The sequence below is a fragment of the Netta rufina genome, assembly GCF_964035555.1.
Source record: "Netta rufina genome assembly, chromosome: 2".
Taxonomy (NCBI): Eukaryota; Metazoa; Chordata; class Aves; order Anseriformes; family Anatidae; genus Netta; species Netta rufina.
Window position 1 is genome coordinate 121,286,234 of NC_140124.1, and position 25,238 is coordinate 121,311,471.

At 32.5% G+C, this 25,238-nt stretch overlaps 2 protein-coding genes across 4 annotated transcripts in view; both read right to left on the reverse strand.

Moving 5' to 3' along the window:
- Positions 1-1,614, reverse strand: part of LOC311206393 (aspartyl/asparaginyl beta-hydroxylase-like) — a gene marked incomplete at its 5' end in the record, with an annotated part of 73,980 nt that extends 72,366 nt beyond the window's left edge. Inside the window, one exon of the mRNA XM_084281673.1 lies at positions 1,605-1,614. Within this exon, the coding sequence (XP_084137799.1) occupies positions 1,605-1,614 (10 nt within the window). The remainder of the gene's footprint in view (positions 1-1,604) is intronic.
- A 1,044-nt stretch (positions 1,615-2,658) lies between these two features.
- LOC311206478 (aspartyl/asparaginyl beta-hydroxylase-like) overlaps positions 2,659-25,238 on the reverse strand; it is a 31,039-nt gene continuing 8,459 nt past the window's right edge. For 2 of the 3 annotated variants that reach the window (XM_084281819.1, XM_084281818.1), the window contains exons 2-5: positions 22,299-22,448; positions 20,131-20,199; positions 6,861-6,905; positions 2,659-4,511 (exon numbers count right to left, since the gene is read on the reverse strand). In XM_084281819.1, the coding sequence (XP_084137945.1) occupies positions 4,141-4,511; positions 6,861-6,905; positions 20,131-20,199; positions 22,299-22,377 (564 nt within the window). In that variant the 5' untranslated portion in view covers positions 22,378-22,448 and the 3' untranslated portion in view covers positions 2,659-4,140. Of the gene's footprint in view, positions 4,512-6,860; positions 6,906-13,418; positions 14,155-20,130; positions 20,200-21,437; positions 21,483-22,298; positions 22,449-25,238 lie in introns of those variants that run through there. The other variant, XM_084281820.1, reaches the window with a different exon arrangement.

The following is a 25,238-nucleotide window of genomic DNA, read 5'->3' on the forward strand; positions in this document are numbered from 1 at the left end:
AAGTTGTTTCAAATATATCAGTGACAAGTGAAGTTAAAATTAATAATTCTTCTTCAAAGAATCAATTATAACTACAGGACTGTCCTGATAAACACAAAGACTAAAGTGTACTGAGATAGCAATCAAGCATATGTTTTGAAGACAGACACACAATGGGGAAAAACTGGACACAAATTTAAGCATCTGCCTTTAATTCATTGTAACTGAAAAAATTACTGTGCTATTCTCAAGTTCCATTCAGTTTACAGAAGATAATCAGGCAGCAGGTTTTTCTTACTATTTTTCTCTTTGGGAAAAAGTGTTTCACGTAATCACTTTTCTATTTTATGAATAACCAATTTCAAATGTACACTGCTTATAATATGTTTTCTTAAGTTAAATCCTAGAAGATCTTATAAAGAAAACTGTAGTCTCTTCAAAATTGGGTAATTTCTTCTGACACCTAAATTATTGCAGATGGAGTTTCACCACTAAGTTGTTTACTATCTATGCCACTGAGTTTTTCTAAACCAGAAGGCCATGGAGAGAGGAAAAAAACAATAATAGCAAGGACCAATACCAAGATAAGAGAGAAAGAGAGAAAGACGATTCGTATCCTTCTTAGGCAAACACCTGTTCAGGATTGAGCAGGTCATTAATCATGACTTACTGTCCTAGTCACAAGAAGTACACTGAAAAGCTGGAAAGATTATGCCACGTCTTAAGAGATTATACCCCCAAGAAAGAATGTACTGGTATTAGCCTAATCATCCACTCAACCATTGTTTAGGAAGAATTCAAGCAAGAAAAGTTCAGACTAGATCTAATGAAAAACTTTTTGCCCCCATGAGGACAGTCAACTCAGCAGGCTGCACACTGCATTCACATCGTGGAGGTTTTAAGTATCACACTGGGCAACACCCCGAACAGCCTGGTCTTATCTCTGAGCTGATCCTGTTTTTGAGCAGGAATATCAGACTAAGGACCTCTTAATGTCCCTTCAAAACTGAATTCTCCTATGATCGTTTTTCCTGGATTTGCATTTTGAGTTCCAAGGTCAATTAAGATAAAACTACTTTCTTAAATAAACTCAGACACACACCACCCCAAACAAACTAGTTTATCAAGACTTGTATGCACAGAACTCAATATAATATTATTTTTAAAAGCAGAGGCTACACAATAATGAACACTCTTCCGCTGCTAATGCTCTTGTAAAAATAACTTTATGTGGAACGATATAAGTATTATATTTAAAATCAGTTTTAAAAATATTATTGTCAGGTCTCTACTGGAGTCAAATATATGTCTGTACAAACTGGATTGGTATGTCTCCAAACAACTTTGCGTAAACTAGTAAGACCTTATCTTGCACCATAAGAAGCATACGTATTTATTCCATTATCCTATACAATGTGAACAGGAAAACAAAAAACAAACAGAAAAAGAATTAAAAGAAACAATCCTACTACTTTTTTTTTTTTTTTTTTTACATATCTAAAATTGTCTAAATGTAATTATGTAATTGACTGTTACAGTAGTTAAGCTGTATCTAAGAGCACTATGATTAAGTCTTACAGCCTCCTGTTGTTGACACCAGAATTTATACCCGTTTTTTAACCAACTTTCTGCCATGTCATAAAAAAAAAATCAAAATATTATTGCAGTAATATTAAAGGCTACTTTAAAGTTACTTCCTCCCAAGTTACTTCCTCCCTTTTACAATCATCTTTAGCTATAAAGAAAAAAGCAGTTCCTCATTTTAGCCACTGTTCCAGACTTCAGAATCTGGAAGACCAGAAACAGACACCCTACTTCCACAAATGCTATTTACTTCCTTTATACATACAGCTTTTCAAATACATTCTCATATCTTCCAACAACTCACGTGTCCAAATTCAGACAACTTCAGTGATGAATGAATTTGGTACTAAAAAGACATTTCACAACCAACTGGCATTTAGCTACTAGGAAGAAAATTAATTCTGTGCTAACTGAAACCAGGACAGTGTATAAAAGGAAAGAAAGGACTAGTGAGAATATCTCTTCATTTTTGCTCGCACGTTTTTCAACTTTGTTTTCATGCTTTATGTATATCTGTATGTATGCTTTATATGAACTGTGCGTTATCACTGATTCCTGTTCGGTCCTGTTTAGTATGTAACAGCCATTTATGTTTTACAAGATACTGTTTTCTCTGATCTTTTTCTCAGAATGAAGTTAGGCTCAATTTTTACTTGTGTTGAACTTTTTGAGCTTACATCTTAACTTGCCATGTTAAATTGAACAACAATATTTCAGTGAGATATACAAAAGCATGAAAGGTATCTGAGGAAAAAAAAAAAAAAAAAAAAAAACTTTTACTGTGTAGCTATCTGTATAGCCTGAAGTACTACTCAAACAAAATGCTCTTTGAAAAAGAAACTTATTTAGAACCAGATAAATTTGGTCATATCTTGGCTCATGGATACGAAGATCTAGTGATTAGGTAACTCATTCTAAATTTCACTCCTAGACTGTCATATTAGGGAAGAAAATAAAAGTGATGTGCATTTAGTACTGTGCCACTATTCTCGAGAAGTGTGATCTGAATACTCCTCCATCAAACGTGTATTAACACCTAATAAAGCACAGATGACTTATCGTAACCATCATGACTGAGACCTAAAAAAACACTCATTATAGAAGTGCATTTATTAAATCATTTTGTCAAGATTTCACTAAGCACTATAATGTTCACAACACACGCCCCTTTTCCTTCCTTCTTCACACATACGAATGTTTACAACATAGCACAGTATATCAACTCTGTCAATTATAACAGTTGGAATCTTAAGTTACTCTATTATTTTCTACAGCTTTCATCTGAACATTTTTTTTTTTTAATTTAAAAAAAGTCTGTTTGCATTTTGTACCTCTAGGTATCAAAGTATCTTATAGACATGTATGCTATATGAACTGCCTGACATAAGTGTATTGCCAACAGTTATATAGAAAATTTAAGCAGAACAAAGAAAAGAATATAGGAATTAACCTCCAGGAATTTAATCTCACACCATATGCATATACCCATAATCATCTTCTCTATTTAGTTTTGTTTTCTTTAGAACAGTAATTCAGTATTACAATAAGAAATCTTCAACTGTCATTACAAATTGTCCTGAATCTTATGTAATTTTATTGTAGAATTATTATTTCAGCATACTAAACACCATTATTTACCTAGTAAAATTAGAAAATACTCCTTTCCTTACATAAATTTGTAAGCAAGTATAGATTCAACAAAATACTGAAATACATGCCTCAATAAATATTTTGTAACTTTGTTTTGTAACTATTGAGACTGCTGGATAAATCATTCTTTAGTGCTAAAATAGAAGCTTGCTTACAGAAGTATCATGTACTTAGTAAATGCTGTTGGAAGAAATTAATAGTTTCAAACCAAAAAACACAAACTGTTCTCTAACTTCAACCAGAACACAACAATAGCAGCAAATCATTCTTCTTGAAATGCAAATGGAATCCAACAGCACCCATCAGAAAAGAAACAAGTAGCCCAATTTTCATAAGTATTCATTACCAGAAACTTGGAAAAATTGGGTAAACTGAAAAATGACAATTAATCAAGTTTTCAGACCTAACAGTAACAAAGAAAGAACAAATGAACAGCAGAATATATTGTCACAGGATCAACAAAAACTTGTTCTAATACAAGTCTCATAAATTAACACAACACAGAAGTTGGTTTGACTGTCTGGATATAAAGCAGTCTTCTCAGTCCACTTCAAGAAATTAAGTTTAGCAAAGTAGTAATTCACACTTATCTGTTAAGTTCCTATGACAATATGTTCAGTTAATGCTCCTCTGTGTGTCCAGATAATCCTCTTAATATTGCTTTTAAACTTGCATTTGATATACAACATTACAATTTCAGTCCGGCATATTAACATATGTACATATTTGAGTTTCATAGCAGACATTTTTGCGTTGTGTTTATAATGCCAGTACATGCTTAACAGTTTTCAAAAAATATGTAACTTTTGTTCACACATTTCCAAAAAGCCTTAGTTTCTTTCTTATTGCCATATTTACCACACTCTAAAAATACATCGCAATTCTCATTCTTCAGTCTGTTCCTAATTAGCACAATCAGAACTCAGTTTACTTCTTTTCTTTCTTGTCTGTCTTTACGGAGCTTTCAGAATTTTTGGATGGATTTTTAACTACCTTTTTTGCTTCTTTGTCCTTTCCCACCTGAACAGTACCATCCTTTTCACCAGCTGATTTTTTTGTCGTCTCCTTGGATTTTACATTTTTGTCTAGGCTTTTTTCCTTTTCCTTTCCTCTGTCTCTTTTAACCTTGTCAGACTCTCTCTTTAATTTATTCGTATCAACAGCTTTCTTGTCCTTTCGATCAGCAGCATCTTTTCCTTTCCTGGCTTTCTTTTTTTCTTCCTCATCTTTCGTTTCCTCCTTCTTGGATTCCTGCTTCTCCTTTAATTTCTTGAGTGGTTCTTTAATTGCTTCTTTTACTTTTTTTTTTTTCAGTTAAAAAAGAGGAAATGTTCAGTAAGAGAACCATTCTTAGATCAAAGAATGTATTTTATGAGTGACTATTTAAAAGCTTTGATCATCCTCACGCTTAATGCTTGTTAGATGCAAATTTAAACTTGTATATACGTACATATTTTTAAGATTTAAGCAATTTAAACAAATTAGTTTTGACTTCTGACCTCACACCATGCAGCCAGACAATCTCAGCTTAATATAATGGCATTCAAATGAAGCATTAATCTAGGAAAAAACATGCCTCCAGTACCTTTCTGTTAACCAGCTTCTGTAGAATGCTAAAAACAGCTTTGTCTGTGAGCCTGAAAATCACTACATATTTTGAATCTGACAATGGTATGAACATTGTAGGGTCTGGAAATGTCAAGACCAAAAGATACTTTTTTTTTTTTCCACAAATTTTATCAACTTCCTAAGATAATAAGTGAAGTTGTTATAACAACAGAAAAGTATAGAATATCATTTTCCTTACATTATTGCTTCAGATTAGTCCAAGACTTATATCTTAAGAATAGATTTCACAAAACTAAGATACAAGTACAAAATAGTTAAAAAGAAATAATGTCCTGGTGAATCAAATCAACTTCAAAATGGATGTTCAATTTCATTTCACTATATTCATTGAAATCAAACTAAATGGTAATCAATTTGTACATTTTTTCTTTTCCATATATGGTGTAAATAGCAATATTTGTTGTTGGTTTTTTACTCTTTTGGAGTTGTATCTCTTGTGCTTATTTTTTCTCTATTTCAACTAAATCAGATATCCAGCTGAGACACCATATCTAGATAATGCATCAGAATAGTCAAAACAGCATTCTTCTTGAAACTAGGAAGTTCCATATTGACTTCCAGTTGACTCAAGTTTTGAAAACCATTGTCAGTACCTGCAGCATCCCCCAGAATAAAGAATTTTTAATGTTCAACAAAATTTAGAATTAAATCCATTAAATATATATATTTTTAGTATAAGAAGTAATACTCCCAGATTGTTTGAAAAAGAAATAAAGATTTTATATATATAAAATAGTTTATCTATATTTGATTTTTTTTATATAATATTTTTAATTTTTTATTCAGGTTTTTCAGAGAAAGAGTCGAAGTAGAAAGCAGGAAAATGATATTTCTCTTGAAACAACTGCCTGCCTGTATAACACCTGTGTAATATTTTTATACAGTGAACAATGACACGGCTCACTCTAAAAGGAAAAACACATTTCCTTCCAACTGTTTTCTGGCATAAAGCATTTGGAAATTATCGCATTTCTTCATTCTCATATCAAACACCTTAGAAAAATAATTCAAAACACATGAAGGAGTTGTTAAATGACATTTATTAAGTCCTTGGAAAAACACAAAATTTTCCAAAAAAGTCAAAAAAGTCATAGCAAGCACAATGTGGAACAAATGCTACAAACTGCAACTTGCATGCAAAAACACTAAGAAAGTCACATTCATACAAGCATGATAGCTTCCCCCAGCACTTTGTTTCTAATGAGACTTTATATTATATGCAACCTGCATTTCTTATATACTGATAGAAACACAAAAAAAACACATAGAAGTCTGATGTCTTTAATGCAACAAAGAGACTGCATTCTTTGTATAGCACCATGCTGTGGCAAGGTAACTCAGCACCTCCGAGTTAAGCTAAGTTAAGCACCTGAAGTACATCTAGTAGTTTGGTGTTTTGCTCAGGTTAATTTGCTTTTTGTCTCTTTGTTGCACTGAATACCTTTCGGTTTTTATGTCTTGGTCACACAGCAATGTAATTATGAATAAATATATGCTTTAAATTGGTTGCAACTTTAAGCTTTTTGAAAATTTATGAAGATCATCACTGCAACTGATCCTGCATATCTTACTAAAGGGAGTTTTTGAACTTTACCTAAATTTCTCCTCCCATAAGAAAAAATGTAGACTATTTAAATATAATCATAAGCAGAAATTAATGTAATCAAGTCCAATTACAATAAAGTAAAAGTATAGATAGTACCATAAATTCATGAAAAACAACAGAGGATTTGGCAGTGACCCAAACAGAATACTTATAATCCAAACAAGACAACTGTTACAGAAAAAATAAAAAATAAAAATCTCTGGTTTGGAAAGCACTGCCATTAAATGACAATAAAGGGTTAAAAAAAGTTACCGAAAAATGGGAAGGATAATTGTTTGCTGCACCATTAGACAACACAGCCAACAAAGCTAGTATTAGTAAACATTATAACCTGCAATCTGTGTTTGCAACGTGCATGCACTTCAGACATCATTATCTGCAGAAAGTTCCACACAAAATAATTTTAAAGTACCTTTGACTTTAGTTTTTTTCTTGGCTACCCCTCCTGGCTCCTCACCTGATTTGTTGCAAAATGGAAATAGGTTACATACAAATCTGTGATGTTCAAATTTGACAAAAAAAATAAATTTGCTATATAAAAAGTTACCTGTACATAGCAAACCACAATGCTATGGAGAGATATCTAATGTTACCTCATTAAGAATAAATCATCTTCAGTACCAAGGTTGTAGATGTAAGTCTAATTAGCTCAAGCAAAGTACCACGTCACCATATGCACGCTACTAAAGATGCTTCATAACTTCTCCGAGCTAGCTCAGTTCTCTCCAAACAGCATAGCGCCATGTAATTATGACCAATATCCCAGCTGATTTCTATGCTAGGTATTGTGCCAGTTCTCTCTCAGACCCACTAAACCTGTATTTCTATGCAGTTTTTACACATATTTAATAAACACATTAACTCAAGATATCTTCAAGCACATATGTACTGTACCTTAAATAAATAGATTTTTTTTCTTACAATTTATTACACAAAACTGATTAAAATAAAATTCACAATTAAAATGGAAACTCTGGAATGTATAGAGTAAAGGAGGTCAGATTATATATGTTCAGTTTTATTTTCATTTCTAGTTGTAGTGGTCTGAATCCACTTTATCGAATGAAAATACATGCCCAGGCAAAATGCGTCTTTTGCAATATGGCAACGTATTGCTCAAATTCAAAAATGCATTTGCCATTTTCCTTCCATCAAAATACTTGCTGCTTTATTTAAGACTATTTAAGACTGTTAAGACTTTTATTAGAAAATAAACCTTACTCTCCAGTCAAAGGCAGATGCTGCAAGAAGCTGACTGCTTTCTTTTGCCATTACCATTAACAGAAATTGAGGTCATTCAACATCTTGTGGAACTAGGCACAAAGCACACAGGAGAGGCATGAACAGTGCAAAAGCCTTCTCCAAAATATAAAGCAATTAGCGGCTGTATCTTTCTAAAACCATTAAAGAGACTGGATTATCATCCTGACGTGGATTAAGATTTAAATCCCATAAAGCATATGAATAATATGAAAGTCTTGTTGAGCTCTTGCCTCACAGACGACCATCATTGCTGAAGTACAGCATTCTAACTCAAAAAAAAAAGTTATTCAACCTTATTAACTCTAAGCAATAAGCACGTGTAAGAATAATAAAACAATTTCCTCATATGGAAGGAAGAATAGACTCCCACATTCTTACACAGCAGCATTAGTGAAAATAATAAGAGCTGCTCAGCTAAGCAGCACAAAGCCTTATTTAAAGCCCAGACCCTCCCCTATTTGCACAGTTAAAGTGTTCTTGCATTTTTTAGGATAATAACCATCTTACAAGTATGTCTTGACAGGGAAAAAATTACTAAGCCTGATATACACAAAAATATCATACAGATACTTCAAATTATTTTTAAATAAAAGTATATGCATTATGTTGGAAAGCAGATTACAAAATATCCTGTTCAGCAATTATTGATATTTAATTTGTAAAATACTCAGTAGAATACTCTTGTAAAATACTGTAATTTGTTTAAATACGCTTTTTATACAATGAATAGTGTTAAGACTGTCAGCAAACTAATAATGCCTTCCATAACTATGCAAATTGCATATTTTAACATAATATGGAAATTCTTACTATATTTTGAACTTTATTGTTCTACATTTTAATATAATGTAAAAATAATAAGTCATAAATCTTCATTTCCATCTGAATCACTACAGCACAGGTAAATCTCATTTGTGAAACAAACAGCCTGAAGCAAGAAATGGATGCAAAACACTTAGCTTTTCCAAGTCAGCAATGTGATTCCAGGAACCATGTGAAAAATTCTGGCACCTAAGTAAAATCATTAGCAGAGATTCTCTTACATTCTCCAGGCATACAAACTAGCGTGCAGAATTTTAAGAACAACATAACCGAACTTATGGATCATTCTTCTGTGTCATAATTTTAATATGTGGTATTGTGTTGTGTTTTTTTTTGAGTTACTATTCAAGTTCCTCTTTTTTCCAATTAATCCTACATTATGAAGGTCCTGTGTTGACAATATAAATAGAAACATTTATAAGCATTTATGAAAGAATGCAACAGTTGCTACTATTTGAATCAACATATAAAAAGTAGACTTCAAAGTTAACATATTTGGATAGATTTCCAGTATTTTCCAAATACATATTTTAAGAAGTCATGCTACAACCTAAGCATTCTTGTTGAAGTGGATATTTTTACATAATAGTTAACAATAGATAAATTCATGTTCTCACTGATTTTTTAAAACTTAAAATATTACAAAGCATTCTAATTCCACAACAAAATCCTGCTGAGGAAAAAAGGGGAAACTTTTCTTTCCTCATAAAAATTTTCCAGACCAAATTCCACATGAGAAACCTGAAGTTACTTCTTGTATATGCAAGTTATATTAGGCATTTAGTAATACTGAAAACTTTAATAACATTTCTATGCAAAAGGCTTTGAAGTACAGATTCCTATAAAACAAATTTCACCACATCTACCTGCAAAAAAGTTTAAACCTGCAGTATCATGCAGCAATTGTAGGCTGATTTAAAGTTGAATGTCCGCTTACATTTGAAAAAGAGGCGATGTCACATTCACCACAGAAAGTATATTGTTGAAGTTAGCACTAAACAGCTATCAAACTGTGATGTGCTACCCTACTGCAATTTGTGCAAAACCTGGGCAATGGAACAGAAAGCATCAAGCTTTATCCATTACAGCTTGCGTTCTGACTCTTCCCTTAACTCATAAGGTCCCATCAAATGTGAAAACAGAAAGAATAAAATTTAATTTTATTACACAACAGATTTTTATTTTTTATTTTTTTTTTGTACACAAAGCCTCCCTGACCACACAGATAATTATCAAGAGATGTTAAAATTACAGAACTCAAAAAATAAAAAAAAAAATCTGTAAGGCAGAACTGTTATCAGAGTGCTTTTTAGTCCTTCTTTTATTTACTGTCTCCAGAAGAACTGCTAGTCAAAAAAAGCTATTATTGTTTGAATACGCACCTGCAAATGCCTGTAGTATTTATAATATACTACATGGTGTATACAAGTTCTTCTGCCAAACCAAACAGCTTGCTGACAAGAAGGCTAGCACATACTTACCTTAAATTGATTTTTTTTATTTTTAATTCATTAACTGTATGCAGAATGCCAGGCATACGAAAGCCTGTAACCTTCCCAAATACAAACCAGCTTTTTAATTCCCACAACTGGCGCAAGAAATTAAAACAGAACAATCAGTTCTCAGTAAGTTACTTTAAAATGCCATTCCGCCCAATTTTAGATGTCCAAATCAGACACAAAGGACAGAAAGCAGTTTCTTTTCTGTCACAAACATGAATGTATCTTGCATCTTGTATGATAAGACATAAGAAACCAACAGACAAGTTTTTTGTCTTTATTAACTTCAACTTGAAGAATTTATCCTACCTGACTATATGAAATAAGAGTATTTATTTCATGCTTCTGTTTCATCATTATGAGAGCTGCTTAACTTGCAATTCAATGAGGAAAATAGTATACATCTGTCCATAACAGTTGAACTGCACACAACAGCTTTCAAATGTTGTCAAATTTGAATCAAATCATGTTTACAATACAGGTGTTTTCTTTTCCTATCTATTAACTATTATGAATTGAAATGAAAATCCTCCTAATGTTTCAATGTATTCTTCTACCCCTCCACACAACTGTAACTCATGAGTAACTCTCATAAAAATTTAATTTCTTCTAAGGCCAGTCACTGGAAACACTAGTAACGCAAGACTAGTGTACTATAAAACCTACAGGTGATAAACAGCATTCACCAACCTTGAAACAAAAAATTGAACAAGTTCTCAAAAAGCTCATTTTTGAGAAAAAAAAGTATTGGCAAAAGTTGCTGTCATTATTTCAACAGATACGCAACATTTTCCTGCTTATTCTATGCGATTCTAAGTTCCTTTACATGCACTGTGTGGTTTTTGTTTTTGTTGTTTTATTTTACCCCATGTAAATTACCCTCTTATTTTTTAATTAAATATTGTTGAAGGTGGTCACAGAAATCCAGGGTTCAAACCTTTAAGTTCTCAGTTATTTCAGACTTAAGGGTACTAAGTTTTTTTTAGTCCCTATAATTTATTTACATTAGTATCACATTAAAGCGAGCAACAACAGCTTATGCTACTAAGGTTAGTGCGGTATTTTGTTCAAAACATGTAAACCTCTGCTGAAGACTGGCAGTTAAAATATCAAACATTTACAAACACTAGAAAAGAGCAACACAAAGCATCCCACGTACTTCTCAAAACGGTGATAAAACTAAGACTAACTTTAGTCACGTATTTCCTTGTGTAGTTTTGTAAAATCTAATTTAAGTGATCTACAAGGAACATGAAAGTGGCTAATGAAAAATGTTTTCCATTTTACGTAAATTACTAAATTTTCATTCTTAAGTAGCTGTGAAAATTAGCAATGTCCTGTTATTATATTACACATTATATTTTCCTCATGAAAACATTTATTTGCTTTTACTCCTATTTTAAAGGTCTTAAAAACTGTAGGTACAAAGCAGCAGCTTTGCTTTTTAAATTTTAATTCTTAAGCACTTTAAGTTCTTTGGATTTCAGTTCAAACATTAATTTACTGACTGTATTTTGTATCACTGATAGTCACCCCACAGCAAACAAAAAAATTGACATTTCAACTTCCTCAACTAATATCAAACACATGCTGTTGACTTAGAAGCAACTGTTGAGATATAGTCATTTTTTCCTTGGCTATTTGTATATTATATTCAGCTTAACTTTTTGGCTGGTAAATTGCTTTTGTTTATTTATTTTGAAAATTGCTGTCTGGTATAATTGAAGACTCACCTAAATCTTATTACCACTCTTACTGGTCCACTTCTATCTTATGACAATTCTTACTGCTTTTGTTTATTTATTTTGAAAGTGCCGGTATAATTGAAGACTCATCTGTATCTTACTACCATTCCTACTGGACAAGTGATGCTTGCAGTAACAATAATTATATGTGATTCATTAAGATCAAAAGTCTTTATCTTAAACTCCAGGAGGGCTTTGACGAGTCCTGAAGCAATGCCCATCACGAGTGTTTATTGTTTATTCAGCAGGAACTAGCACAAGCAAGAGCTAAGACTGAAAAACCTACATTCTGGAAACTAAACACCCTAGAATTCATCTACTGTTCATCTTTTTCCACACATTTAATAGAATCAACAAGGAACTTCCGTACTAACTCAGAACTCCACTTGCATTTCATCTCATTACGCTCAAGTTGACATTAAGTAATTGTATACTGTTATAACTACGCCCTATTTCAGTGTTTGCAACTTTTTTCACAGTTCAAGTACTCTCTCTCTCTCTATTTCACATGAAACTTCATCAGATTATCAACGTGTATTTTAACTATTTGGTATGAATTCCATGATACCCAATTTTCATAAAGTACCATTTTTTTCTTTGCCTTATGCTACATATATCCCAAAGCAAAGACTAAAAATATGCATTATTAACCTTCTGATATTGTAATCCACAAATATTCCAAAGAAAATAGTTTATGTTCTTATGGCTCTACTTGTATGTAAATCTGAAGTGGCAGACTTCACTTTAAAAAAAAGTGTTTTGTTTTTTTTTTGTTTTTTTTAAACAACTTGCTTAACACTAACATTTTCTATTTATAACTTTTTTAAAGATTGAGAAGAACATTCTTAGAGCTGGATGGTTTAATTATAATGTTAAATTTTGAAACACATGGTAAATAGCTTTAAAATTGCCATGCTGAAGCAAGTGGAAATTAATTTGATTTAAAAAGAGGTTGAAATTTCACCTTGCATCCAATACAGTAACAATTTGAGCATAAACTTTATGTGGGGAACCGATACAAACGTAAACATAGCAGGCATCTCTATAAACAATTTAATATATTATTAATAATAATGTAAGTACACTATTCCTGTATTCAAATTACAGCACAGTTTCACCTTTTAGGACTTGATGAAAATTGCAGAATACAGTTACAAATTACCCTTTCTATACCAGTAGCTTTATGATAGCAGATGGAACTCATGCACCTTTATTGTACACTCGTACAATATTTTTTGAACCACTATCAAAAGTTTCATAGAAAAGGGTAAAAAATTGTGTTTAGTTCTTGAACTTTGCAAGGAATAGAAAACATTACATTCTAATTTCTAATCTTTAATATATTCAGCATTACATATGAAACATACAATCACAGCTTACCACTTCCACAAAAGGCCCACCTTAAAAGAAAATCAAATCCAGAATAACCTTTGCAGTGTGATTGTGATTGTTATTGAAAAAAATAATGAAAATTTAGCTTGAAAACAGACAAATCAGGGGGGAATAAGACCATATAATGACATATCTTCTGAATGCAACAGACATTAGCTAGCTTAGAATTAATCTCAGTAAAGTTTTTCAGCACTTTTAGATAAAGTGCTTTTAATAAAACAAGTAAAAAGTATCTATCTGAGAAATCAGTGAATCATAAAATTATTTATTAAAATTATATTTCACAAGAGAATTATCATTGTTATGTCCACATTAAGGATTAACATATAAATATGTATTTACATAATGCAGTCATGCCAGAATACTTTACAATCAAAGCAGTTACAAAATGCTTCAGTTAACGTTTTGTATAAAGACAAATGTTACAGCGTTAACAGTAGAGGTTATTACACTTAGTTTTGTAAGTTTTGTGCAAAGTGCACAAATTAAAGCACATACACAAGCCAACTACACAACTGCAGACACGTTTTATTCTACATATTTACACAACTGTGTAGTATTTGTCTTCCTGTCACAAAAATGGAAAAGTCGCTGAAAGGCTTTCAACTATCAAATCTACGTTGCATGGCTGATTTTAGTTCAATATTTATAGTGTCCATTTTCCTCAATGCCAGAAATTTCTGTCATATTAAGACTGATGATTTCATGGACATTTTTGAAAGCCAATCTAATTAGTCTTTCGGTCATTGGTTCTGTAAATCCAAAATAACACAAGTCTTTTTTCCCTGAACCCCTTCATTCTGTGACGTACCATCAACATCATCTGCAGCTTCGCTCTCTTCTTCTTCTAGTATTTCAAAAGGAGTCAATACATCATAGAGAAATGAGAGAAAGCCATAAAACCAATCAGAGCTTTCCTCTGCTAAAATATTAAGGACTTCCTCAAGGGAATCAATATTTTCATTACTGCCATCTTTGGTCAGGCCTACACAAGAATAGAGGAAAGAGAGAAAAAAAGGACAGCAGTTAGGTGGAAAGAGGAAACTGTAAAAGGAGGATCTGTGAAAGACAACTCATGTCACAGACAGCAGTCTTTATAGAAGAGCTAATTAGGAAATAGAAAGATGTTAGGAAAGTATAATCTTTCAAAGTACAATTTGGACAATAAACATGCACAATATTATGCCAAAATCTTAAAACTGAAGGCAGCTTTGCTACTGTTCTTAATCTTAAAATTTGTCTATATTCAGTTTTCTTACTGTAATATTTACTTTAAGAAAGTTTTTAAAACAGTAAGACATGAATCCTACACTACTTAATATCATCTAATTTGCCTTTGCTTTTTAAAAACATTATGTTCAAACCTCAGAGGTTTGCAATAGGTAACTGAGAAAAATATTTAAAAGGAAACAATCTTGTCACAGACATTATTAAGCATTAGATTTACTCTGTCAGGCACAATTTTGATTTTGCTTAGAAGTAAGGACTGATTGTTAGGGATGGGGGGCATGTTTTTTAGTCTTTTCTTTGGTGCCTTTTTTTTTTCTGAACATGCTTCTCAATTGTTTTTTCTATGACCTACATTCAACATGATATCCTCAATCCTCAGGAATTAATTCCAAATTTGAGGACATACAGAAAAACAGAAAGCTAGATAAAAACAAGGAAGTACCCAGTATAAAGGGAGATTTTTTTTTTGTAATCCTTATGAATTGCTACATAGAAAATCTAAAGTAGACTCAAGATGTCTACAGTAGAGATGAGCAGAGCAGTGAAAAGCAAGCTTGTCATTTCTGATATTTAAGACCAAGGCTTGCTATCTTGAGCTACAAGACACACCAATCTAACTGTCATTTGAAATACAAACAAAAGCAGGGTTAATGTTTGTTTTTAATTAAAACCTACTGTTTTGCAGTAACGAAATTAGAACATTTCAACTTTTCCATTCAGGGAAAAGTACAACAGAATGATCAAGCAATGATAAACACCAGTAATTAGAAAGCTTTAAAGCAGGACAGAGAAGAACTTTCCCTATTTCTAACCAGAACAAACCTTCGTTTGTGTTGGAAGGTAGAGCAGAAAAGCGGACTAGGGGAGAAGACAGATTGTTGAGACATAAAATTAAGTGAACATGTTGCACATGCAGACTATAAAGCAAGATTAGGTGCAGGTTAATGAAACATTCAAGATAAAGAAGTTTACGGCAGACATTTAACATTTCAGCGTATTTTTCTTACAGCACATAGTGAAAGTATCAATGATAATTCTGAGGAAACTTCCAAGTCTTTGATGTTCCACATCCTTGTACCTGGATGTCCAGAACCTCTACTTGAGTGACCAGCCATTCTCTTTAATTTTTCACTGGATAGCCCAAACAGCTTAAAAACGACAGACTGAATCCAGGAAGCAATCAAGGTTTTATAAATATCCCTCTCCAACTTCTTCCATGGCTTAGTTCTATAAAGATTAAATTTTATAGACTTAACTTTATGTAACAGTCATCATTCTAATTTGTTTTCAAACCTTGGACCAAATGACACAAACCCAATTAACCAAGATATATATACTGAAGAATGACATTTCAATTTAAGAATAAAAACTTGTATCTAAAAAAAGTAAAATCAAAAGTTATAAACACTAAATTACAAAATATTTGTATAGCTCTATTTTTTTGGAATCTGTTATCAAAAAGAAAAACAAAACCACACAGATTTCAGGTAGCATTTCTGTAAACATGTGAATAACCATAAAGCAGCTCCTATTCTTGTCCTAAATCAAGGCGGCGGCTCTCGGACAATTAAATTGTGAAATATAACGTGGCGTATACCAGTATATTTTCTTTGAAAATGATTAGTAGGACACCAAGGAGAACCACAGAAACTGTGAGGGATCTTACATTCCTTTTGGGAAAAAAAAAAAAAAAAAAAAAACAAGAACACCCCAACAACAACATAAATGAAACCAAAACCCTTTCTTTATAACTCTTTACAAAACCTATCCAAGATGCATATAATGACCTTTAAATATAAAAGAAAAACAGAACTTTAGGCTGAGCTATAGAAAATAACACTATTTCATATATTCTTTTTTCATTCCTAGAAAAAGTTGAAATAAAAAAGTACCAGTAATCCATATTCAACCTATTTTTGCCTTTTATGATGCCCAACTTCTGGCACAGCAGGGATTGCCTACATTTTTCATTCCTATATAAGTCGAGAATAACTACTTTTAAAATAAAATTCATAAACAAACACAAACATGGTAGATACCACCTGAAACTGGTGACAAAAAAACACAACACTCCCCTATAAGGCCATAACATGCCAATTCAGTGACTTATAGGAGAAACAATTGCTTTATTTCAGGAGAAGTCTATACGTTGCCAATCAAGTCAAACACATATCTGAGAAATCAAAATCTTTATTCAACAATGTTAATGCAACCACTTGCAGGTTTTATTTATCATTTATTTATATTTATCATTAACATTTATTTATATTTATCATTTATTTATCAAGAGAGAGAAAGTCTGTCTGCTCCTGCAAACACCTATTCTAGGAGAGTGAGCATATGCAAGACTTCAAAATTTGAATGTGCTACAACAGAACATAATAAAAAATAGAAAAGGATATGAAAATTATCCTGAATAAATGAACCACGTATAAACAAAAACCTCTGAATTTCTACTATCTCATCACATTTTCTGAATGTTCAATCAATCTTTGTATGATTGCTTGCAAGTACATACGTATTTTTTATTATTATCACTTTTACTATACATGTGGGCAAGCTGGAAGAAATGGTTTGTAGATGCTCATACTCGCCTTTGACTGTTCACTGATACACCAGGTTAGTTCTCTCTCCCCCCCCCCCCCCCCCACTTTCCATTTTCTGCAACTGCAGTGCAAAAAAATTGTACTAACTACTGCAGTTATTTAAGTAGAATTTCTCAGGAGATTGTTGCTTGTTAAAAAGAAGTGAGGTATTAAAAATAGCTCTGAGGATTCAGACAGACACAGGTGTTCCCTATATATATACATACATATATATTTGGTTATATATAAAGTGGTAAAACCACTGTTTCTCTACACTGAGCTAAAGTGAATACAGAGATATGACACTCCTCCTTATCAGCAAAACCAAAGTTTTTAGAAGTTCGAAAGACTATTTTATCCTTCCTAGTTAAGAGGATTATTTCTTTCAAAGAACAATCAAAGTGAGGTAGACAAAAAGTGGGAAGAGAATTATTGATAACAGAAGCCTTCAAAGGAGCAGATTAAGAAGCCTCTCTTGCAGTCACCAAAAGGAAATCAGTAAATAGATCCTTACAAATACCTGTGAAATAGGAAGAACCTGCGAGATAACTGTAGACTAACTTCAATAGTGTTTTATTTTTTTTTTCCATAATGCCTGTAGGTTCCTTCACATTTCAACCCCAGGTAAATTTTAAAAATGAATACAAAACTAACTCAACAAATATTTGAGTTTGGCTGACTGGATTTTCAGTTGTTTTTTCTTCTTATTTCTTTTGCTACAGAATGAGGGGAGGAGGAGAGGTGGAAGAACACACTTTCTACAGTTTTCAAAATCCACAAATACTTGAACAAAAGTATTAAGAGTCGTAAAACCTTCTTTGATTTCATAAAAATCAAAATAATTGTCCCTGTAACTTATACATACAAGAAATAAAATCACACATTTTAATCTTTCTACTTAGGTATGTCCAAGTACTACAGAAAACTAAGTATCAGCTACTAAAACAATTTTTGAAACATAAGATATACTGTTATAAGTATTTCTCAAAAATTAAATCAACTTCAAAATACATTAGTCATTAAAAATGTGAACTGAAATTTTGTATAACAAAGTTATAGAAGCATACAACAGTAAACCACTGCAGGTGCCAGAGATTTTAATATACACAGTGGTTTGGCAATAGCTAAAGACCAGAAAATTAAAAAGCATATGACTTCCTAGAAGTATACACACAGTAATATCGTTTTTTTTTTTTTTTTTTTTTTTTTTTTTTTTTTTAAGTCAACAGAGAAACCAACTTGTTGTGACTTCCTGGGATTTTCCTCTGTGTCACAACAAGTCTTCAAGCATAGCATATGTACTAACAAAAGCCCCACAAATAAAAATATAAAGGAGCCATGCATTCGATATGTAGAAAGTTACCCTAATGCAGTTGAATATAGGCTTACTGTGTCTTCTTTACTAACTTCAAAGACTCATTTCTGGAACACAAATTCCTCAAGACGGAATCTAGTCTTTCAGATTCTGTATCAATAAAATAATTTAGTCTGCATAAATAATACTGCTGTTCATTTTTTTAAAGTATATTTTAAACACCAACAAGCATAGTAAGTTCCTAAGAGCTTCAATTGGTATTATGTCAGTTATTAGAAAACATTTTAATACTTATAATCTGCATCAATGTTCAGTAACTTTATAAAACTTACAATTTCCTTTGTGCTGCTGAAAATACTCTTAAATGTAAATAAGATGAAATCTTATTTCTAAGGCAGTTTTCAAAAGTAATAAAAAATAACTTTTGATATGTGACCTTCTAGTGTCACACTTGAAGTATGAAGTTTAAATGCATGATAAGGCAAGCTTATAATAGAAACGCTGTCATGTACGGGCAGAATTCCCAGCTGTATCAAGTTGCATAAAACAGATTTAACAAAGCAGCAGCATGTTTCTGGTGACCACCTTGGCAGTCTGAATGAAACTAATCTGACCCACAGAAATTGATATCCACTTTCCACACACTACATAACAGACAGAGAAAGATTAGGATTACAATGATGCAAAATGTTATCTTATTCACTATTTAATACACAAATTCTATCTCTGAAGACCCTCAGAGAACTGGAGATCTCTGGAGTGCCTCTCACATTCACACCACTACAAACAGGTTCAGTAATTTTTATTACATGGGTTTTCTTTAACTGTGATGGGATTAAAAAAATGCCACCCCTAAAAGACACTTACTTATTTCTTCAAACACAAGTAGAGAAAAAAATAAACTGACAAGAAACTGATTTTTATCGAGTAGGACTTCCCAATAGCATGCCACACTATACTATTAATAACTTTGACCAGTTTGAGATATTCCAGCTTCCCCTCTGCTCAAACTATTAACTCTGCCAGGGTTGCTTGTTGTTTGTTGTTTGTTTTGGTTTTTTTTTTTGGGGGGGGGGGGGGGGGGGGGGGGGGGAGGTGTTGGTCATTTTTTATTTAACTTGCTAGGTTTCTGTAATCAGAACAGGTTTATATTTCTACCAATCAGTTAAATAAACTTCCCAGTATCACTTTTAGAGGTATCTATCCAATGCTTGTCTGTGAATATGTAGATGGTAGTGCTATTTTACCTACATCTTCTAGCACAATCACAAAGTAGGTCTGGCAATTACAGCTTCCTTTTGAAGAAACCTAGCGAGCTGAAAGACTTTCTCCCAAAATACAAGGGAAAGTGCTTAAAACAAGTGTTTAATGCCATTTAGCTTTTGAAAGGGCAAAGAAAACAAACAGACTTTTGGAGAACTCAGAATAGAGGGAAGACAGTACAAAATACACTAAACAAATAGTCGCAGTCACATAACAAAGGCTTGTTAGAACTCATTTTAAAATGGACCTGGCTTAACATGTTTACATGAACAATGTTTCAACTCTTAAAGCATCTTAAGCCCTGCCTCTGATTAATTTATTAATAATCACAATGATCTTGCAACAACTGATAACTTCAAAACCATCCTACAAGTAATCATGTGCTTTCCACTTTTAGTGCTATAAGTCCTACAACTTGGATGAGAAATAAGACATCACAATTAAATAATTTTAAATTATTCAATGAGGAAAAAACAAAATTGTTTTGATTATAAACAAAAATGGAACATGAATATTACAACTAAATTATACTGATTATTCTGATTATTCGTCCTGTGTTTGTACTTGCCTAGCAATACTTTAGCATCTTCCACATCAAAATCTCCATCTCCATCAGCATCGTATATCCCAAGCTTGCCTAAAAACAGAGAGGAAGAAGAGAGAATTTGGAATTCAGCAGCTTGTTTCCAACACAACATTTTTAGTGCATAATGGCTGATGGTCAACACTAGACTGATACAATATCGTTTTTGATTATTTAGTCTTGCCTTAACCACATTTTAAGTTTCCTGGAAAATACTACAAATATTTTTACTCCCTTTCTTCATTTCATAGACTTCAGACTGAATACTTGGTCTTTTTGCATGCTTTTAATTCAGTGCTCACAGGTTTAAAACAAATACATAATTCAGTGATGCAATTTAACTCAATATGCTTTGCTCAAAAGCAAATTTAACAGTCACCATGTTTAAGAATATAAACAAAATATTAAAACAAAAGTTAATCAAATAACCACCATTTATTTTCAGATTATATGCTTCTTGCAATTCTAAATTCTCAGAATTAAGATACACCCACAATTTTATTTTCAGTGCTAAGATAATAGAAGGAAAGCAACATACTTCCTGGACAAAGAAAGAACATTCCTAACTATCAACAACTGTATTACATTCAGTGCAGACAAAATTTTGTCCACCTTTTTACATGTGACTAAGAACAGACATCTCACTTTTACTCTGGTAACTGCAGCTCTACCAGCCTTAAATATAATCAAGAGGAGAATCCAGTTTCTCTTCAAAAAGAATTTTTAGCATAGGATTATGGTATCCAGGATTATAAGTGTCTTGGGATCACCAGGTGAGTAGAGAGCTAATTAGCTCTAATAAAATTCAAGCTTAACTTCAAATAGGATAGAAACTCTGTGCACTTTTTGCAGAACTCATTCCTTACAGTTTGCCAGCTTATTATTAAATTTGTCCCTTCTCTAAATGAAGGCAGAACACAAGTGCAAGTACATTAAATGAAATATAGTTCTTAATATGATACTTATAAAATTATCAAACAGTTTTGTGAAAGAAAAAATTCAGCAATAGGTCTAGACTACGCAAAAATAAGGTCATTACCATTGCACCAAAGCTACCAATTAGAAAAGATCTTTATTTACTTAAGGTTAAGCACAATAAGTGGAATAAATATACTGTAAGTATACTAAAAATAAAAAGAACAGTATCATATTCAAAAACAGGGCAAAGAATTAGGAAGATGAAAAACAACTATCATGGCATTATAGGAGAACAGTAATTTTTTTAAAATTAAGAATTAAAACAATTTCTAGCCAAGGGACAGAAAAGCAAGCTTATTTCTCTAATATCCTACCTTGTAGTACCTCTGACAAGTTATAACGGAAATCCTTTGCTTTGGCTGCATGCATGGTAAAAATATAGAAACCATTATTTGCATCACTGCACCTAATCAAATTTCAAACTAGAAGCTTCTCTTAAAATTAGTCCAGATCAAAAATGATGTACCAACAGACTCGTAAAGCTGTAAAGCCTGTAAAATCACCATGTAAAACTGCACCTTGAAACCTACAACATAAGGTCTACCTATGGTCATACATCTTGAAAGTTGAAACATTAATTGCCATCCTTGGATACTATATAAACAACACTATCTTATTGTCATATTGAGATACAATTAGCACTGTTACAAGCTTAAAGCTGAGGTCATTCAACAGCACATTCACAAGATGACAACCGATTGTCCCGACACTATAGCCAACAGTCCATGAGAGGAACAGTGACAATATTAGCCACCTACTTTCAAACAACCCTCTACTGCAAATTTTGAAAGCTTAAATTGGAACAAGGCATCTTAAGCTGAAGTTCCAACTGAACTGCTGTATACGTTACAAAAAGATGAAGATCTATCCTTGAAGTTTTCTTCAATTCTTAAATGCATCAAGTATTTCAATAACCTCCTTCAGTCTTATGAGAATCCCATCTTAACATCAGAATAGAGTTCAGAATTAAAATGTACTTTCTGAATTACATTGTGTATTCTTATGTAGGTCACTTGCAAACACCGCAGTAATCAATTCAGCTAGCTAGTGAAGCACTGCTCTGTAGCGCTCACATGAAGCGTAATAGTTGGTTTCCCATCTGAAATGCAAAATGGCATCTATTTACAGCACATCACAGTATGTTTGAAAGGTCTTTTATGATTTAAAATTCTTACCTAGTACTTCTTCATAATCTACAAGTTCAAACCAGACAACTGCTACTGACGTCCAAACTCCCAGCAAAGCAATTACCATAAACCAAGTGAAAAATGAGCTTCCAGAGAGGCCTTCTTTCTTTCCATTCTTGCTTCCTCCATGCTTAGTCTCTGTTAAAATAAGACAAACAAATTAAAAACAAATGGATTTGTATACAAGTTATAAAATTATGATTAAGCATATAATTATAAATCTTGTGGGTTTCTTATGACTTGTAGGTGTCATATCACTGTGAATTCCAGTGGAAAGCTTAACGGTTATCTAAGTGGTAAAGCCTCTATAAGCAACAACAACAAAAAAAAAAACACACTACCTGTGTTTTTTTTTAACAGCTTAGTTAGAAATCCCCTCCTTCTACCCTTTTAGTGTATATTTACACAAAGCTTAACATTTTTGAGATGTTTTGCATTTGTGCCAAGCCTTCTCAAACTGCCACCAGAGGGCAATCCAATCAGCAGTAACACTTCTAAGCAAAAGTATTTCTTCTAAAGCAATGAAGACTTTCAAAGCTAGTTAGTACTGACAGAGTTCATGAAATGAACGTGAAAATTCAAATAGCATAAGAATCTAAAATCTAAACCATATTGAACGTAAAACTTCAAGATCAGGCACTCTACTAACTAAAAACATCTCCCATGCTTCTTAGAAGTGTTTGGAGATTCACTACTATTGAGTACTTTACAACTTCGTGACCTGTGGAACGTGCAAGTAAAAGTATGACAAGGACTGAATGCAAACCACAGACTTGTCTCTAATAGCACATACAGGAGTCAGTGTACATAAAAGACGTGGTAGTTCTAAACAGACCACTGGGCCAACCTAGCTGTAGGGGCAGAGGCGTTCAAATGCACACCACCAGTACAGAAAACAAATTGCTTGGTCAAATTTAGGATCAGTTTAGGTAAAGATGGAGCAAATGTGCATCCAAACAGATGTCTGCTGCTCTTCACCAGAGCTCATGGTCTGTTCCTCTGCTTGCTGAAATTTACTGCTGCAGTTCCATGTTGACCAGCCCCACTTCATTCCCTTCAAGCACCACTTTTGCCCATTCAGCCACATTCAGTCCCACGGCTAGGGCAAACAGGGTCCAGCAATCCGTGTCCAAGTTGCAAACTGACAGCTGTCACGATTTACTGACTCTTCAAAGAAAACTAAGAAATCTCCCTGAACTCTGCCCATCAACCACATTAAAAATACTGTTTTTCACTCTGCAGATAATGATGACCAAATATCTTATTATAGATATAAAAAGAAATGCTCTCAAGCAAGCATAAATGTAAGTAAAAATGTTAAAAGAAACTGAGCATGAACAAAAAAAAAATCCAGTTTCAGGTACAAAGACAGAAGGCTGAGAGCTCAAATCCAGAAAAGTAAGTATTAGTTGTTGTACTAAGTCAACAGTTTTTTTAAAAAAATCATTCATCTGAAGCTCAAAATTCACTGTTACTCTTAATGTTTTCAAAAATAAGTTCTTAAAACTTCACATAATGCTTAGGATGCATATAACTGAAATTTTACGTTCAAATAGAGAAATTTCATTTAAAATAATGACCTTATATGTAAAAAAAAAAAAAAAATCAAATACAAGATATATCTTTAAAAATATACTAAATGATAGCAGTGACTCAAGCAAGAAAATACTCTCAATATTTCCCTTGCTAACCTTTCCAAAATTAAAACAATAAAATTAGAAGCAAACAGTAACTATTTTGATCTTGACCACATCCATGTACATGCACTTCAAAATCACTGGAGCATTAAAATGTAGTATTTTAATGATGAACATAATGATTTTAATGATGAACATAATTTACATTTGGTTAATTTAGAAAAGTTATCTAACTTTTGAGTGGTGGCTCATTTCAAAGGGGCAAAAAAGCAGTTGAAAACCAATAGTTCAAGCTATTTATTAAAGTAAAATTATTTCTTGCATTCTTCAAAAATACTGTAACTATAATAAAATAGGGAGTTAACTTTATCATACTAATTGCCAAAAAACGTTTGTCAACACTGATCATGGAAAAAGACTAAAATACCCTGAACACTTAAGTACTACCAGGATTCCTCCTTACAATAAAAGGGAGTGGCTTTTTAGAGATAAATAATGAGAAACTAGTGGCTTATTTCCCTATATCTGCATCAGATATCATATAGAAGGACTTTCAGACCTTGCTCTTCAACAGGTTCATAGCTGTAATGAACTAACCTTTTATTACATTTATTGTGCTATGTACCAAGTTCAGAGCAATAAAAAATAGCTGGCTCACTTCAGCCCTTACTGGTGAAGCATTTAATTTTTAAAAATATTTTGTTATTACTACTATTATAAAGATCAAATACCAAATATTTAGTTTACTTTCTACACTAACAAAATTTCCTTTGTATAGACCACCAATAATATTCACAAACTGACAATTTAGCTTCATCCCAGGCATGTCTCACTTGCTAATATACAGTACCCTAATTATATGTACACAAAGTTATGATAAGTTATGTACTTCTCTCATGTAAGAAAGATGTACAAGCACCTTGAAAATGCACACAGAAGCAAGCAGCATGTGATAATGCATTCATAATTTTATCAACTGTATATGAAAATTGCTTAAACCACCCTTGAACTGGAAATTTTAATATTCAAAAATCAACTGTGTAATAGCAGAACTTCGTTACACCTGTGTTCCAGTGAAGTCAATGGACACATACATATATTTAAAAAGGGACCACTAGCCAAAAACATTTTAAATTATTCCAGGTTACAACTTTCTTCTAGAGCAAACTAGAGGCAAAAAGAAAGGAGCATTTTACTGTATGTCATACTTATTTATCTTTCTTACTTGTTCTGTACTTTCCTGCTATTTGCCTATGGAGAAATGGGTTTTATTTAATAGAAGAGAGGAATA